The following is a 16,344-nucleotide window of genomic DNA, read 5'->3' as shown; positions in this document are numbered from 1 at the left end:
TCCCACCAACTTCCTACATCAAGACGATAGCCCTTTAGGTATATGTTGGCTGGAGAGACTCTCCAAGAGATAAACCACAGTTTTAAGCTTAGAGAGTGGTACTCAAGGTGTGTTCTAGCGACTCCTAGGGAGGGTGATCCCCACGACCCTTTTAAGGGACACAGAACAATGGTCGTAGGCTTTTTTTTGCCTTTCTCACCCTCCTTCTCTCCCAAGTTTACCAGGGGTCTCTCCGGGTCTACATGACATTTGATATCACTACAAATTACATGCAGAATCAGATATGAGTATTCAGCTGTCTTCTATTAAGTCAGAAATTGAAAGAAATTTGTGACAATGTAAAACAATGCCACTCTTACTATTTGTGGTTTCGGAAAATACAACTTTTCATAAAATGTTATGCATGTTAACATGTATTAGATTTATTATTTTAAATGAATAAATATTTCAAATGTGTTCCATTTTCATTTCTAAAATTGTAAATATTGATAGATGTGAGTTAGGTTAAGCAATAGCTCTCTGGGTTCTACAGCCATCTGTAAGAGTGGAAAGAGATCTTGAAAACAAAACATTTGAGAAGCATTGAGCTCAGATTTTGGCATAGGGGCCTATGAAATCATCGCTTCGCTCACTTCTAAAAAAAACCACACAAACCCTATTATTTCTGGGGATTTGGAATAGTGTGAATTTTATAGTCGCTTCAATATAATGGGCTTGAGTGGAGCAGATTTGGTCACGAAGCCCATGCGGAGGCTTCGTTCCCATTCTCTGCATGTTGCAGCCACTGTTTTAAAGGAAAAGGTTCTAAACTCTCCCAAGACTGGATGATAAATTACAGAGATTGAGTTGTGCTGGGCAGATACCAGGGTCCTCTCCACTGGGAGGGGAGGGAGAGCTTAGGAATCGCATCCCTCTGGGAACCAGCGGCTTTGCCTGTTGGGTGCCTGGCCCCTGGTGGGAGTCAGCTCTCCTGGCTGCAGACAGCCTTGGTCGCCCAGACCCTTACCAGGCATAATGGTACCGGAGAGGCCTGTACTTCCTGTCGATTAGAAGGAGGGGCTTCTGTAAGATTCACGACCACAGGCAATGAGTTAATGAGTGTTTACTGGTGTGATGCGGATGGGCTTTGGAGTCTGCAGACCTGAGTTCAAATCCTGACCCCCTTCGCTTGCAACTTCTATGACTTTTGGCAAATAATTCACCATTTCAGAACCTTAATCCCCTTATCTGTATTTAATGGTGGCTACTGATAAAAAAAAAAAAAAACCACCATCCTTTTAGGATGATAGGGAGAAATAAATGCAACACTAGGTGTAAAGCATAGAATACGTGCCTGGCTCATGGCAGGGGATATCAGTCCCTTTCCTTTCTTGGTCCTGACTTGCTCTGTGGTGTTAAGCGTCCTAAGAGAACAGAGGGGCAGCCCCTGGCCTTCCGGTGAAAGCATCAGCGCGGAGGCCTGTCCTTCTCATTATGCTGGGCACGGGGCTCTGCATGCGGCACTCCAAACTGTCATCCCTCCGAAGGGATAGGTGTCACTAGGTTTCCATCTCTCCCTCTGCTTCCAGGAGCCCCAGAAGTGTGCTCAGATCCCTGCAGGAAAAGAGAACAGAAAGGAGCGCACCTGCTCCTCCGGACAGGAAGCGGATTTCCATTTTGCCCCTTGGCACTGGTGACCTGGGAGCTCAGGGCTCAGCCACATCCTTACCAGAAAGTCCCTGAAAGAGTAGACGGGGATCAAGGGCCCTGGAGACACAGCGGGTGGTCAGAGGCCCCAGCCGCGCCTGAGCAGGCCAGGGTGCCACGCTTCCAACGCTCAGACGCTGAGCAGCCCCTCCTTCCTTCCGCATTCAAACCACTCGAGTGAGTGGGCCACCAGGGACCGAGTAGCACAGTGGGATATGGAAAAACGAAGGCTAGTCACCACCAAGCACGGACGATTGAGTTTCCCTTTTCGTTTTGGGTGGGGGAGTATTCTGGGCAGTTTCCTCCCGGCCTGTAAGAAGGGAGAGCTGGGAGCCCCTCTGCCTTGCCTCCTGGTCCGGGCTCCCGAGCTGGCCTCCTCAGCTTCCTCAGTGGAGCTGTTAGATGTGCCATAGGCCCCGGGTCCGAGGCCACAGTGCCCTCTCACCCAGACCTGTCCCGTGGGAAGAGAAGGCGGTGTCTTCTGGGAAGCTGCGCAGCATTGCCTCATGTGTGCAGCTCTCTGGGAGGTCCCATGACAGCGCTCCCTGATGTTCCCTCACATTTGCACTGTGTAGCGTGGTGTTGTCTCCACGCCCCTTGGCAGGGCATTGCCTGAGCGCGGTCCTGCAGCCTCATTACCGCAGGCCTGGAAAGCACTCCCGAAAGCCACAGAGGGACTGGCCCAAAGCCTGGCGTGGAGGACATCACCCCGCCTGGCCTCTTCCAGGGCCTCTCAGGAGCGTGGCGCCCTCCTGCCCGAGGAACTGCCTCAGTGCTAAAGGTCCGGAGGGAGCACGTCTGGGCGGGGTGAGATGAGGTGAGGGAGACGCACGGCCGGCTACAAATTGGCTGTTGATGTGGAGCCCTTCTGCCAAGAGCAGATGGCTCTGAGGCGACAGCAAATGGCCGTTGAGCTGATGCTGTCTGAGCCCCTGTCAGGTGGCACTGTTCTAACAGCTTTGCATGCATTCGCTCATTTAGTCCTCACCACGGTGGGTTCTTGGCTTCGTGCAGTGAAGAATCCAATTGGAGCCGGCACAGACTTTAAAATGGAAGTGAGGTTATTCGTGCAGCAGAGACAGAGAGTGGGCTACTCCACAGGCAGAGCAGGCCTCCCTCTCCCCCGCCTCCCTTATCAGAATTTGCTTCCTTTACTGAGATTTATTTAATCAAGGATGGGGGGCGGGGATAGAGCATTTAATGAGGAAGAGGAATAGTCAGGATCTTTCTGGAAAAGGGGTGGAGACTTCTCAGAAGAGCTCCATGGGCCATTTTTGTCCTTACATGGGCTTTCTGTGGTTCTGGGTGTGTCGGTTAGCTTGCTGATGTATTGCAGTGAGCGTATAATGAGGCTAGGGGTTACCATTGGATGAATCAGTCTCCATATTGGATGGAGCTGGTCTCTGCCAGTTTTAAGCCCTAAATCCAGAGGGGGGTGGTCTTTCTTCTTGACAGCTCCTGTTGCTTTTACCGACGGTAGCTGTTCTGCCACATCCCCCATCTCATCGGGACCATCTCCATTTTACCTGGACCCGGAGAAGTGATCTGCAGCAACTGAAGTCACTCAGCTAGGAGAGGTGGAGGCAGATTCACACACCCTGGCTGCCTCTGGAGTTGTCCATTCACCACTCAAAGTGTCACAGGAAAAGACAAGGAGAAGATGATTGGTGTCACCTTAGGCTCTCAGGAGCCTGCAGGTGGGTAAGGGCGTGTCACCCTGAGAGCCATCACAGTGAACCAAGCAGGCCAAGTCTTCATTCCTGTGAGGTCCAAGTCCTCGTGTGACTCTGGACAGGAATAAGGGCTTGGTCGTAGGAGGAATAATAGTAATGACTCTTATAGAGAGCTCATGCTTTACCATCAACGTCGCTAATGGATTTTCCTGACAATATCTCATTTACCATATTTTCCAGCATATAAGACGACCCCCAACTTTTCCAGTTAAAATATAGAGTTTGGGATATACTCGCTGTATAAGACTACCCCTCTTCCAACGCACACCAAATAAAAATGAAGGCATGTGCTGGGGGATAGGGGAGGCTGGGGGGAGGTCAAGGGGGGAAAAAAGAAAAGGAGACATGTGTACTACTATTTGTAATACTTTAAACAATAAAAGAAAAAAAAAAGACACCCAGCGTATAAGACGACCCCTGACTTTTGAGAAGATTTTCCTGGGTTAAAAACTTGTCTTATACGCTGGAAAATATGGTAATCCTCACAACGACCCTCTGAGGTTAGGATAGTATTATTCCTCTTGCATGAATAAGGAAACTTGGGCTCAGAAGAGTTAACTATCAGGGCCAAGGTCACTGCTTTTAAGTTAGAGCTGGGCCTCACAGCCAAGGGTGCCTGCCCCCAGAAGCCAAAATCTTAATGGTTGTGATATGTTGGCTTCATTGCTTTCAGTCTCCCCTGGAGGATTAGATGAACCTGGAAGGCATTTGGGCCTGTGCCCAGGGGCCTGGAAAGAGTTGCCATCATCTCAGAGGGGATATCCAGAGCCACTGAGGTCACTCTCCCCGCCCTGGCTTCTGTGGTGTGCTCCACAGGGATGTGGCGATCTGGAATGTACCCCTTCTAAACTCTTACAGGCTTTAATCTGGGGTTTCCCCTCATCTGTCAAGAAGAGAACCAAGAGAGCGGGCCGTTTGGATTGTGAGTGGGGATCTCAGTGTTGTGCACGACTAAAAAGTGATTTAAAAATGGGTGATGTTGAGAAGGGCAAGAAGATTTTTGTTCAGAAGTGTACCCAGTGCCATACTGTGGAAAAGGGAGGCAAGCACAAGACTGGGCCAAATCTCCATGGTCTCTTTGGGCGAAAGATAGGCCAGGCCCCTGGATTTTCTTACACGGATGCCAACAAGAACAAAGGTATCACCTGGGGAGAGGCTACACTGATGGAGTATTTGGAGAATCCCAGGAAGTACATCCATGGAACAAAAATGATCTTCACTGGCATTTAGAAGAGTGCAGAACGGTCAGACTTGATAGCTTATCTCAAAAAAGCTACTAATGAGCCCTAACCTGTTTGGCTCAGTGGATAGAGCGTCGGCCTGCGGACTGAAGGGTCCCGGGTTCGAATCCGGTCAAGGGCACATGTACCTTGGTTTCGGGCACATCCCCAGTGGGGGGTGTGTAGGGATGTTTCTAACTCTCTATCCCTCTCCCTTCCTCTCTGTAAAAAATCAATAAAATATATATTTTTTAAAAAGCTACTAATGAGTAATAGTTGGCCACTGCCTTATTTATTACTAGAGGCCCAGTGCATGAAAATTCATGCACTGGATAGGGGGGTCCCCAGCCCGGCCTGCCCCCCTCACAGTCCGGGAGCCCTCAGGGGTGGGAGGCGACCCGGTGATCAGGGGAAGGCGACGCCCCATCACACCTCTGCTGCTGCCACTGCCGGCAGCACAAGCCTCGGCCGGCCCTGGTTTCCTGAGCCTTGGGCAGCCCTGGGTGGCTGGGCAGCCGCCATCTGAGGCTTGCCTGTGCCTCGGGCTTGCCCTGGGTGGCTGAGGGGCTGAGGGAACTGGGGGACTCCAGAGGCAGATGCGCAGAACATCATGCCTGCTGCCCTGGCAGGGCTGAGGGGACTGGGCGCCACCATCTTGTGGCTGTGGGCACTGCCATCTTTGAGGGTGGGGCAGTCAATTAGCATATTTCCTCCTTATTGGCTGTGGGCGCCGCCATCTTTGCGTCGTGTGAGGGTCAATTAGCATATTCCCTCTTTATTAGATAGGACAAGTGTCTCCTGACTTCTCTTATGTGTACCATATTTAAATTGATCTCATACAGCAGAATTCAGATCATGAATGGCTAATAGAGCATTTCTTTCCGGCAGTCCTGATTTAAATAAGATTGGCTTGTGGTTAAGTGAATATGGTCAGCTTTTTGAGCTTTGATGATAATTTTGGTTCAGCAAGCGCTGTCACTGTCCTTCCTTCTAAAAATATGATTGGACTTGATTCCTAGTGTTCAGCTTTTCACAGAGGTGGTGAGTGCCATCTCAGAACCTGTAGGAGATTGGCTGATATTTACATTGATATGACTGGTTGTATTACCTTGTTTAAATTCTGAGGAAATCCCTTCCCTGTCTCTTAGACCTGCAAGACATGCTTGTATTTCAAGTTGTGTTCATTAGCCTGTTAAAAGGAAGGGCTGCAGATAAGCTGGCAGTGACCATTTCATCTTTTTGGTCCCAACTATGCCAATTTAATAAAATTCCCTGTATCTAAACCATTGCCTTTTCCTGAATGAAAGGCATTTTAGTGTGGTTTATGTATAATATCAAATAAAGAGTATTTAACACTACTGCATTTTATAGATGATCTTTAAGGTCAGGTGCTTTTAAAACTCAGTGTGACAAGATATAGTGGAAAACTTTGTGAATTCTTTAAGTCAGACTAAGTTATAATTCAGGATTGTCTTGAATAGCTATCCATTGACTATATATGTGTGTGATTGGTAATGGTGCTTTTGCCAGCTCACTAGGATTAAAGTAGAGAATATAGGTCATCAACACAAAATTGTAAATTATGTCAGCATGAGGCTTAAGATAATTAAAAACAAAGTCACAGATCAGAAGGAAAAAAAAAAGAAGAGGAGCCGATCTGAACACACGCATACCTATTCTTTAAAGCAAGGAATAGGTCTGAAAGACAAGTAATATTTTTGTTTTATTTTCATTCTACATTTGCAAAGCTAAATTAGAGCAATAATTCTTTGAAGAAGGAAAAGGTATTTTTGGCACAGGCTACATGGTACAAAACCCCAGGTTCATGAGGATGCAAACTGGCATGCCTTTTTGGAAGATAACGAGGTGGTATCAACACCCTTTAAAATGCATATTCCCTTGGTTCAAGTATCTCTACTGGGGAAACACAAACATATGTAGAATTGCACAGAAAAGTGAAGTCATTAGAGTGGAGTCTATAATAAGTTGGAACAGCACATATGATGATCTAAGAGAAATGGTTAAATAAATTGTTACAATCAAATTACACAATAGTTTAAAAGCATGAGGCAGATCTATACTTTCTGTGTGGACACCAAGACAATTGTTAAGTTAGAAAAAAGAGTCACTGAACAGTACTTCTACTATGATCTCATTTGTATTAAAGTACATACATATGTACAAACATATGCACATACATAAATAGAAGGCACATGGTTCCCGTCATCATGTCTGAGAAGGGCTGGGAGTATGGGTTTTCCCACTTCTCTGCATGTTCTTGCATACTGATTGAACCTTTTGCAACAAGAGTCTATTCATGTCTTATATGTGTGCGTTTTAAGAATTTGTATCTTACCAAAACAGAAAATGATATGCATAATATTGTGAATATAGAATATAAACCACAGTCCAAAGATTTTTTTTTTTTTTTGGCTTTTAAGTAGTCCAGAGTGGGCCAGTGGTCACCTGATCACTAGACATGCTTTCCCTATATTGCTTTCCTGCTCCCGTTCTGGTCTCTGGCCTTCAGGGACGGCAAGAGTATCAAGATGGCTTCCATGGACTGTGACACTGTCCTAAAGCCCCAAGATGCATTTAATAAGAATAAATGTAGCCAACTGTAATTGAAAAAAAGGTAAATGTAAAAAAAAAAAAAAAAAGATAAATGTAAAATCTCATATTTAGTTTTAAAAAAAATCAATGGCCAAAGTCCAATTAAAGACTCAGAATGGTATCAAGTCTTATAATAAAAGATGAAGACTTCAGTTTGATCACAGGCTTAGTATGGGTACAATAGTGGAATGCAAATATTTAAAAACTAGAGGCCCAGTGCACGAATTCATGCACAGGTGGAGTCCGGCTGGCCAGGCTCCAATCGGGCCTGTCGGGAGGAGGAGATGATGGGAGGTTGGCTGGCTGGGGGGAGGGGCCACGGGCAATTGGCCAGCTGGCCCCACCCCCTGATCAGGCCGTTTTGCTGGCTGCAGTGGGCATCATAGAGACTGGTTGTTCTGGTAGTTATGACATTCTGGTCGCTGTCTTTTTATATATAGAGAGATAGTCCAAAAACTTAGTTTGCATTAAAGAAACTCTGTGTGGCTGATGGGAATTAACTACGTCCCTCTGGGCTAAGCAAGATGTCACCTTTGGGGTACTGTGTTCAGTTTTAGGTACATACTTAGGCACATTTAAAAACTACATGGTCTAGAAGGCACAGAAAGGCTGGATACAGTTCTAGAAAACAAGTCATTTAAAGAACTGGAGCATTTCTTAGTTGGTGGGATGATGGCTCAGCGATAGCACAATAGCCATCTTCAAACATGTGAAGGGCTGTCGTGTGAAAGGGAAATTGTCTTAATCGATGTCACTCCAAATGGTAAACTCTAAGTTCAGCAGGAAACAATCACTCCAAATTCTTTCTTAATGTTGGGAAGAAGTTCCTAACACCCAGGGCTTTCTAACCAGAGCAGTCCAACCATGCGACAGGCCTCAGTTGAGTCATGAACCCGTCCATCATAAAATGGAAAAATCCTGTTGGAGACTGATGGTCACAAAACCAGTGTATAATTATCCAGCCCTTGTGTTCTCTTTTGGGAATGTGTAGGGGAGGAATAGCCACTTAAGTTATCACATTACCAATTATTTTCTCAAGCCCTGGCTGTCACTACAGTTTTTGACCTGAATTTTTGTTCCTTTCTGCAGAGAGAAGGAAACCAGTGATAGAATACAGACCTAACCCTAAGAACTAAGATGTTAATGGAGAAAAAGAAGATTGGAATCTGGATTCTCTACCAAGAACCCATCCCAAATCTGGAAGAGGTATCAATCAACATGCCCATGGCTAGATGCTGTGATTTAACTGAACCCAAATGTGCGTTCTGTCTTTTTTTATTGTTGTTTATATTTTACTTCTTGTTGCTTTATGCATTTTCTTGGTAACCTGGTAAATATTTATTTTTAGGAAATAAAAATGAAAAACAATATTCTCCATCTGCCTGAAGATTGTCTGTGCTTGATCAAAGAATTAGGAAAGTAAAGTTTTTCTCCGTTGACCAAAGTAGTAGACAGCAGGCTCCTGGTTCCACTGTTAGAAAGGTGAATTTCAGGAACCGGATGGGGTGGGAGTTGAAGCACCAGGAACAAACCTACCGAAGCAACCACAGGCCTTTCCTTCCTGTGGAATCATCACTGTTCTGAGTTAGTAAGACCTTCAGCTCACAAATATTGAGCAGGAGGCACTCATGGATTGACTGTGAGACTAGACTAAATGATCACCAGTGTTATCTTTGATATTTTACTCCTTTTTCTTTTCTTAGTTGTTCTATCTCTCTGACCCCTTTTTCTACTTTCTTCACTCCCACTCTTCCTTCTCCTCAGCCCCTATTCTTTGCTCTTCTGTGAGAGAGGAAAGGTAAACAGGAGAATGTAGAGAGAAAGGAAGAGAAAGGCTAGCAGGGATGGTGGTCTCCTGAGGGCGAGGAAGAGATAAGAAGGTGAGATGCCTGGGAGAGAAGAAAGAAGGAAGAAGGAAGAGCCAGGGAAGAAAAGAGGAAGAGGAAAAGGAAGAAGGAAACTAAAGAAAACGGGAAGAAGCCATTAGAGAAATGCACCATTTACTACATTTAGGAAGCACAGGAGACTTTAAATGGATCATCTCTTAAAAGAACACAGTGTAACTGAAGGCAGGTACTCTTTACATAATATACTAGAGGCCCGGTGCATGAAATTCTTGCATGCGGGGGTCCCCTCAGCCCAGCCTGGACCCTCTCCAATCCAGGACCCCTCGGGGGATGTCTGAAAACCGGTAGTCGGACATCCCTCTCACAATCCAGGACCACTGGCTCTTAACTGCTCACCTGCCTGCCTGCCTGATCACCCCCTAACTGCCCCCCCGGCCAGCCTGATCACCCCTAACTACCTCTGCCTGCCAGCCTGATTGCCCCTAACTGCCCCCCCTCTGCCGGCCTGATCTCCCCATGCAGCCTGCTGTTCAGTTGTTACTGTGAGGGCATGGTGACCAATTTGCATGTTACCCTCTCAATAGTATAGATTCCTTCTATTTTCAAAAGGCATTGAAGGAAGGTTACAATAAAGACCATAGATACATTCAAACCATTCAAAGAGCAAGGTCATATCAGATCCTGCTGGGGAAAATGATTGCAATTGAGCACAAACTTTTTCTTAGCCTTGAACTCGAAGAACAAAGAAGCACGTGGAGGACATTAAGTGATTTATCAATCTCAGGTTCTTTTCATGGTCTTTTCTTATAAGAAACTGTCAATAAAAGCTGAGAGGGCAATGTGAGATCATAATGTTATGAAAATATTTCTCTCTTGTTCTCTTAGTTTTTTATTTTTAGTAACTTTTCATTCTGATATGATTTCGACTTACAGACAGGTTGCAAGAATATCACGAAGAACTCTCATTTACCTAGATTCTTCAGTTAGGAACATTTTATCATGCTTGCTTCATCATTTTCCTCTCTCTGGTTTCCTCCCTCTCTCCCTGTCTTTTTTCCTTGAAATGTTTGAGAGTAAGTTGCAGGCATTGATGCCCTTTACTTGTAAATATGTATGAAAGTATTTGGTGAGAAATTAGAATACAGTGTTGCTCTGTGGCTTTCACAAATACCAGATGCTATGGAAAGAGCTTGGTGGGTAATCAAGTTGGAAGGGGAGGAGGGTTGAGAAACTTGTCTTAGGCTGCACTGATTTAGCAAGTGACTATCTTTTTCTTAGATTTTAGGTTGATAAAATTAGCAAAATCTTCTAAAGCAGCTTCTACCCACACTTTACATAGGATTGGAAAAACATCCTATCTAATAAAGAGGGAATATGCTAATTGACCCTCATGCCATTGCAAAGATGGCGGAGCCCACAGCCAATAAGGAGGGAATACCCTAATTGACTGCCCTGCCCTCAAAGATGGCGGCACCCATAGCCACAAGATGGTGGCGCCCAGTCCCCTCAGCCCTGCTGGGGTGGCAGGTGCGTGGCAAGGCTCGGCCTGCCCCCAGGCAGTGGGCCTGGCCACTCTGTGCGCCTGCCTCCAGAGTCCTCCAGTCCCCTCAGCACCCCAGCTGCCCAGGGCCGGCCAGAGGCGCAGGCAAGCCTTGGATGGCGGCTACCCAGTCGCCCAGGGCCACCTGAGGCTCAGGTAACCAGGGCCAGCAGAGGCTTGCGCTGCTGGCAGTGGCAGCAGCAGAGGTGTGATGGGGTGTCACCTTCCCCTGATCACCAGGTTGCTTCCCGCCCCTGAGGGCTCCTGGACTGTGAGAGGGGGCAGGCCGGGCTGAGGGACCCAGTGAATTTTCATGCACCAGGCCTCTAGTCAAATAATATTAATGGAAGGGGAGATGGTTTAGGAGGTAACATTCCTGACCCCAATTGTGCAATCTATGAAACCTCAGGACCACAGCTGCTTATTGCAAAGGTAGAGGGTCTTGGCTAGCATGCATAGGGCATCATTCTAAAACATACTTGAAAAACATCTTAACATCTTTGAAATCAGAATATGTCTTAAAATCAAAGGCATAATTGCAGTTGGCAACCCCCAGCTTTTATATTAATTAGCATATAAAACAATGGTGCAGCCTCAGCCAGTTTGGCTCAGTGGATGGAGCATTGGCCTGTGGACTGAAGGGTCCCGGGTTCGATTCTGGTCAAGGGCACATGCCCAGGTTGAGGGCTCAATCCCCAGTAGGGGGTGTGCAGGAGGCAGCCGATCAGTGATTCTCTCTCATCATTGATGTGTCTAGCTCTCTCTCCCTCTTTTTCCCTCTTTGAAATCAATAAAATTATATATGTAAAATAATGGTGCATCCTACAAGGATGGTTTCTTAAATTAGATGAAATAATATCTACTTTTAGCTCCGTGGTTCTCAGCCTGTACATTATCAGTGGGAAGGAAGCAGCAGCAAGTCAGGCAGGCACAGGGTTTTGGTACCAGCTCTTAAGAATCCTCTCAATTCCCAGCTCCCCCCTCTGTCATACTCTTGGTCACCTTGGACACGTGGTTTGTCTTCTTGGCCCTGCCTACCAGCATGTGTCTGATTGCTGATTCCTGCCCACCCCACACACCAAGGACTTGCCAGAGATTATGCTTCCACTACACCAAGCATGTCAAACTCAGAGGCTAACACAGGCCAAATAAATGAGGCACGTGGCCCGCGGGTCGCGAGTTTGACATGCTTACACTACACTGTCTTCTCAGAGCACGTGCATATGTGTGTTTGAAGGAGGCTCGAAGAGTTGGGTTTTATTTTTTTACCCATAAAATCAACACAGAGATTATTCTAGAGAGAAAGCCCAGGAAGAAAACCAACTTCTAGCCTGATGACATAAGGGCTGAGCTTTCTTGGCGACTGACTCCAAGAGCAATGCATCTATCTCACTTGCTGATTGAAACTAGTAAAAATAATAATAGGTTTGGGCTATCCTCCAACCCCCAAAAAGAGCAATGAACAGAAGTGGGATACGTGTGGACTAATGGAGCTGTTGTCTTTGGCTCCCTAGCATGTTCCCCTCATCCCATCCCTCTTTTTCTGATAACAGTCCTAGCCTCTGCCACGGGAGTGGCCTGGTGCAGCCCGGCGTGTCGAAGTCCTTCCAGGGGCCTACATAATGACTTTGGAAGAAAGATGTTCTCTTTTTCTTGGGGTGGTTCATTTGAGACTGCCCATGGCCAGCTTTCCCACCATGTGGAGAGTCTGCAGAACAAAGCCCAAGCAGATACCAACGTAGATAGAGGGCAGGGAGAGCAGCCCAGTTCCCTCCATCCTGTGAGGTACCACTGTTATCATTCCCGGCACATGAGCCAGCGCATTCCTGTCCTGCTTAAACAAGCTTAAGCAGGGTGTCTGTTCTTTGACATCAATACAATACAAGGTATTTAAAACCTCTACTTTAAACTCTCTTTAGCTTACCTGCTCTTTGGAAAGTTATTTGCAGCCAGCAATTCAAGTTTCAGATTTGGGAGGGTGAAATCCCCATATTCTGAGCTGCTGCCTAAAAGGAGATCCCTGAGTCTTAGATACTGACTTTGGTCAAGAAGTCGTGGTGATAATTAAAGGGCCTGGTGTGAATTCTCACTAGAGGGAGGGGACCCACCTTGAGCTGGATCAGGGGTACCCACAGGCCACTTTGGATTTATCTTATCTCTTCATCAGGTACCAGATGGGCCCTGCAATAGAGGTCTACACCACAAAGCCTGGGAGAACCGGAGGCCTGCAGGTTCTGAAGAAGGTGCTACCAGAGCCAGTTATTTTCATTTTAGTTTGTCATAACTGACACGGGCTTATCTTTCTGATGGCATTTCCTCAAAGGGTTCCTCTGCTTTTTTTAAAGCACATCCTAGTACAAGAGCTAAGCTCAAGGTGTCACCGTAGCATGGAGGACACGCCTGAATTATTTGTTGTGGCAGGAAGACAGGCACTGAGTTCATCTAAAAACTGTTAAGACATTATTCAGGAATTAAGCAAGAGGTCTTAGGAACAGCCTTGCGTTATACCTTTTAAGACATGAATTTGCTTGGTTTAAAGGAAACCTCCATCCACTCTGATTCTGGAGGAGATACAGTGGTCAAGGCTTTCAGGAATGTTGATAGCGCAGAATTGGCATTAGCCCACAGACAATTCCCGTCTACCACATAAAAGTCTAATGAGAGCCTGATGCATGCAGAAGCTTGCAAAAGCAGGACATTGTAAGGTTCTTATGAAACTCATTTCAAAGGAGATGTAGGCAAACATGGCTCTGGGAAACCAATGCTATTTAAACAGTTGCTCAACTGATGAATGGCGTGGGCCCAGAGACATGGAAGCATGAAACAGAGTGCAGAATCTCAGAGGGAAGGTGGGGGGCAGTGGGTGGGTGGGAGGTGATCAACCAAAGAACTTGTATGCATATATGCATAACCCATGGACTCAGACAAAGGGTGGTGAAGGCCTGGGGCAGGGGGTAGGGCTGGCTGGAGGGGGGTCAATGGGAGAAAAAGGGGGACATATATAATACTTTCAACAATAAAGATTTAAAAAAAAAAATAAACAGTTGCTCAAAAACTAACTTGACCATGGATGTGAGTACTCCATAGTGGTGTGTGAAATCATTTTTAGAGAACTTTTCAAAACCTACCAAATAAGCCCTAGCTGGTTTGGCTCAGTGGATAGAGCATTGCCCTGAGGACTGAAGAGTCCCAGGTTCGATTCTGGTCAAGGGTACATACCTAGGTTGCAGGCTCAATGCCCTGGCCCTGGCCAGGGTGTGTGTGGGAGGAAACCAATGGATGTGTCTCTCTTACATCAGTGTTTCTCTGTTTCTCCCCCTTTCTTCCACTCTCTCTAAAAAGCAATGGAAAAATATCCTCTGGTGAGAATTAACAAACAACAACAACAACAAAAACTACCAAATGAGGACTTTCACAAAAAGGCATTTTCTCATCAGGTCAGATATTTTATCATTGGCTTCAGTCTCTCCTGAAGTCTTTTTATTCAAAGCCAATTTAATTCCAAAGGTCAGCATACTATTTCTTCTGTGTGACCCTCAGAATCCTCAATTCTGCAAACAAAAACAACTATAAAAAAATGTCTTCCAGCCGTAACCGGTTTGGCTCAGTGGATAGAGCGTCAGCCTGTGGACTGAAGGATCCGGGGTTTGATTCCGGTCAAGGGCATGTACCTTGGTTGTGGGCACATCCCCAGTAGGAGGTGTGCAGGAGCCAACTGATCGATGTTTCTCTCATCAATGTTTCTCTCTATCCCTCCCCCTTCCTCTCTGTAAAAAATCAATAAAATATATATTTTTAAAAAATGTCTTCCAGAGTGATCATTTCCTATGGTATATAAATATCTAATCACTATGCTGTACACCTGAAACGAATATAACATTGTATGCGAGCTGTAATTGAAAAACAAAAATTTTAAAAATTCTTTCAGGTGATGGGAGAGCAGACAGGAAAGAAGGCATTTGTGCCTTTTATCTGAGGATTTCCTTTCGCACAAACTTGTATGATAGATCCGGAGTGAGATTTCGTGGGTTCAAATCCTGACTCCACCTCAGTTTAGCTGTGCTAACTTGAGTAAGTCACATAACCTCTCTGAACCCCAGATTCCTCCTCTGTAACCGGGAAACAGACTCTCGAAGCTCCAGTAAAATTCAAAACACAGGGTTGTCACATGGTAAGCGCACAACTTTTATATTTACACTTGTTGACCTTGGAGGCCCAGAGGTACAATTCCTACCTGATTAACTAAGACATCCCACCTTTCCCACGGGCTTGCCCTCCCCCCAGCCTTGCTGTGAAGACCTTTTCTCTAAACAATACTTTGTACCAGGCCGGTAGGAACGGGTGCAGCCAGCCCGAGGCCAGCGCTGGCTCGGATGCCTCCTGCCTCCGGCTTCCCCTTTGAAGGAAGCGTTCCCACCTCCAGCGCACGCGCCCAGATCTGGCCTTCGGGTGGCGGCCCAACCTCGCTGGCCCGGCGGGCGCGGCTGTGCGTGCGCTGCGGAGGGTGGTGGCGGCCCGCACCCCGCCCTCGGCCGCCTCCCCCGTCGCCGCCCCGGCGTGTCAGGTGCCGTGAGAAGCGCCGAGGGATATGACTAGAGCCGGCTTTCCAGCAGCGACGCACGCAAGGCACAGCTCTGCACGCAAGGGGGAGGCGACCGCGGAGGAACTTTTCAACCCGATAAAGTTCTCCGTCGCGCGGCGATGTGCCTCCCCCTCCCTCCTCTTCCCCCGCCTCCCTCCGGCAATCTTCAGAGAGCGCCCCGCTCCCCTCCAGCCCCCTCTGTTTGCCCCGGCTTGGCTCCGGGCCCAGCGCCCGGGGCTCCGGACACGGCCTGCGCGGCCCCGCGCCCTCCAGTGGGCGGCGCCACCTGGAGGAGTCTGCACGCGGGAAATCTCGGGGCCAGCTGCGCCCCGCCAGCGCTGCCAAGGACAGCCGGGGCCCTGGGGCAGGGGAGCGGCGCCTTTCAGGGGTTCTTGATGTCGCTGCACGAGGAGAACTTTGCGCGCACGCAAAAGGGCTTCATTTATCCCTAGGAGCCTAACCAGTGATCACGGACGACAGGGGGGTGGGGGCATACGTGGGGAGGGGTTTGGGATGGGAATGGGGGGATGAGGACAATTATGTGATACCTTAATCAATAAAGAAATTTTTTTAAAAAAAGGCTTCATTTGAGGGCCATTTGTTTACGAGAACGTTAAGACAAAATAACTAGGGAGGCTGTCGGGCAAACCGCGCCACAAACCCAACTTTCCTCTTTTCCAGGCGGACAGGTTTCCCTTCCTGGCTAGGGCGCCCAAGCATCCCGAGCAGCGTTCCCTCGGGACCGAAGCTGAAGTCCCTGGAAGGGAAGGGAAGGGAGTTTCGGGGGAGCGCTCAGCGGTCTGGGCAGATTCTGGCCGGAGCGCATTCCGCCGGAAACCGTGCGGCCACGATGGGGGGTGACTGTGATGAACAGCGGTTTTCGGGTACACGAAAAGTTCAGGCCGCCGCTACTGGTAAAATCAACAGCTCCTTCTCCAAGGCCGGCGGGGCGCGCCGGAGCCGCCTCGCGTGACCACCTGCGTGCGGCGACTCCAGTGGGAGTCCGAGCCTCGGGGACCGTCCCGGCGCGCCCCGCCCTCCGGCGCGCCCCGCCCCCGCCAGGTCCGGCTGCCTCCTCCCTCTGCTCAGACCTTAAAAACGGATGGCGCGTTCTGACTCTGGA

The 16,344-nt window shown here is 47.7% G+C and overlaps 1 protein-coding gene across 1 annotated transcript; it reads left to right on the top strand.

The window, feature by feature from the left end:
* Positions 1 to 4,386: 4,386 nt before the first annotated feature.
* Positions 4,387 to 4,658, top strand: LOC307112089 (cytochrome c-like). Its single transcript, XM_079792463.1, has one exon. The coding sequence runs from the start codon at positions 4,389 to 4,391 to the stop codon at positions 4,647 to 4,649; it is 261 nt and encodes an 86-aa protein (XP_079648589.1). The 5' UTR covers positions 4,387 to 4,388; the 3' UTR covers positions 4,650 to 4,658.
* Positions 4,659 to 16,344: the final 11,686 nt, after the last annotated feature.

Source organism: Cnephaeus nilssonii (assembly GCF_951640355.1).
Source record: "Cnephaeus nilssonii genome assembly, chromosome: 15".
NCBI lineage: Eukaryota > Metazoa > Chordata > Mammalia > Chiroptera > Vespertilionidae > Cnephaeus > Cnephaeus nilssonii.
Note: the sequence above shows the minus strand (reverse complement) of the source record. Positions and strands in the feature narration are given on the sequence as shown.

What these genes read in the sequence shown, in the direction of transcription:
- LOC307112089 (XM_079792463.1), top strand. Translation starts at nt 4,389, where the DNA reads ATGGGTGATGTTGAGAAGGGCAAGAAGATTTTTGTTCAGAAGTGTACC.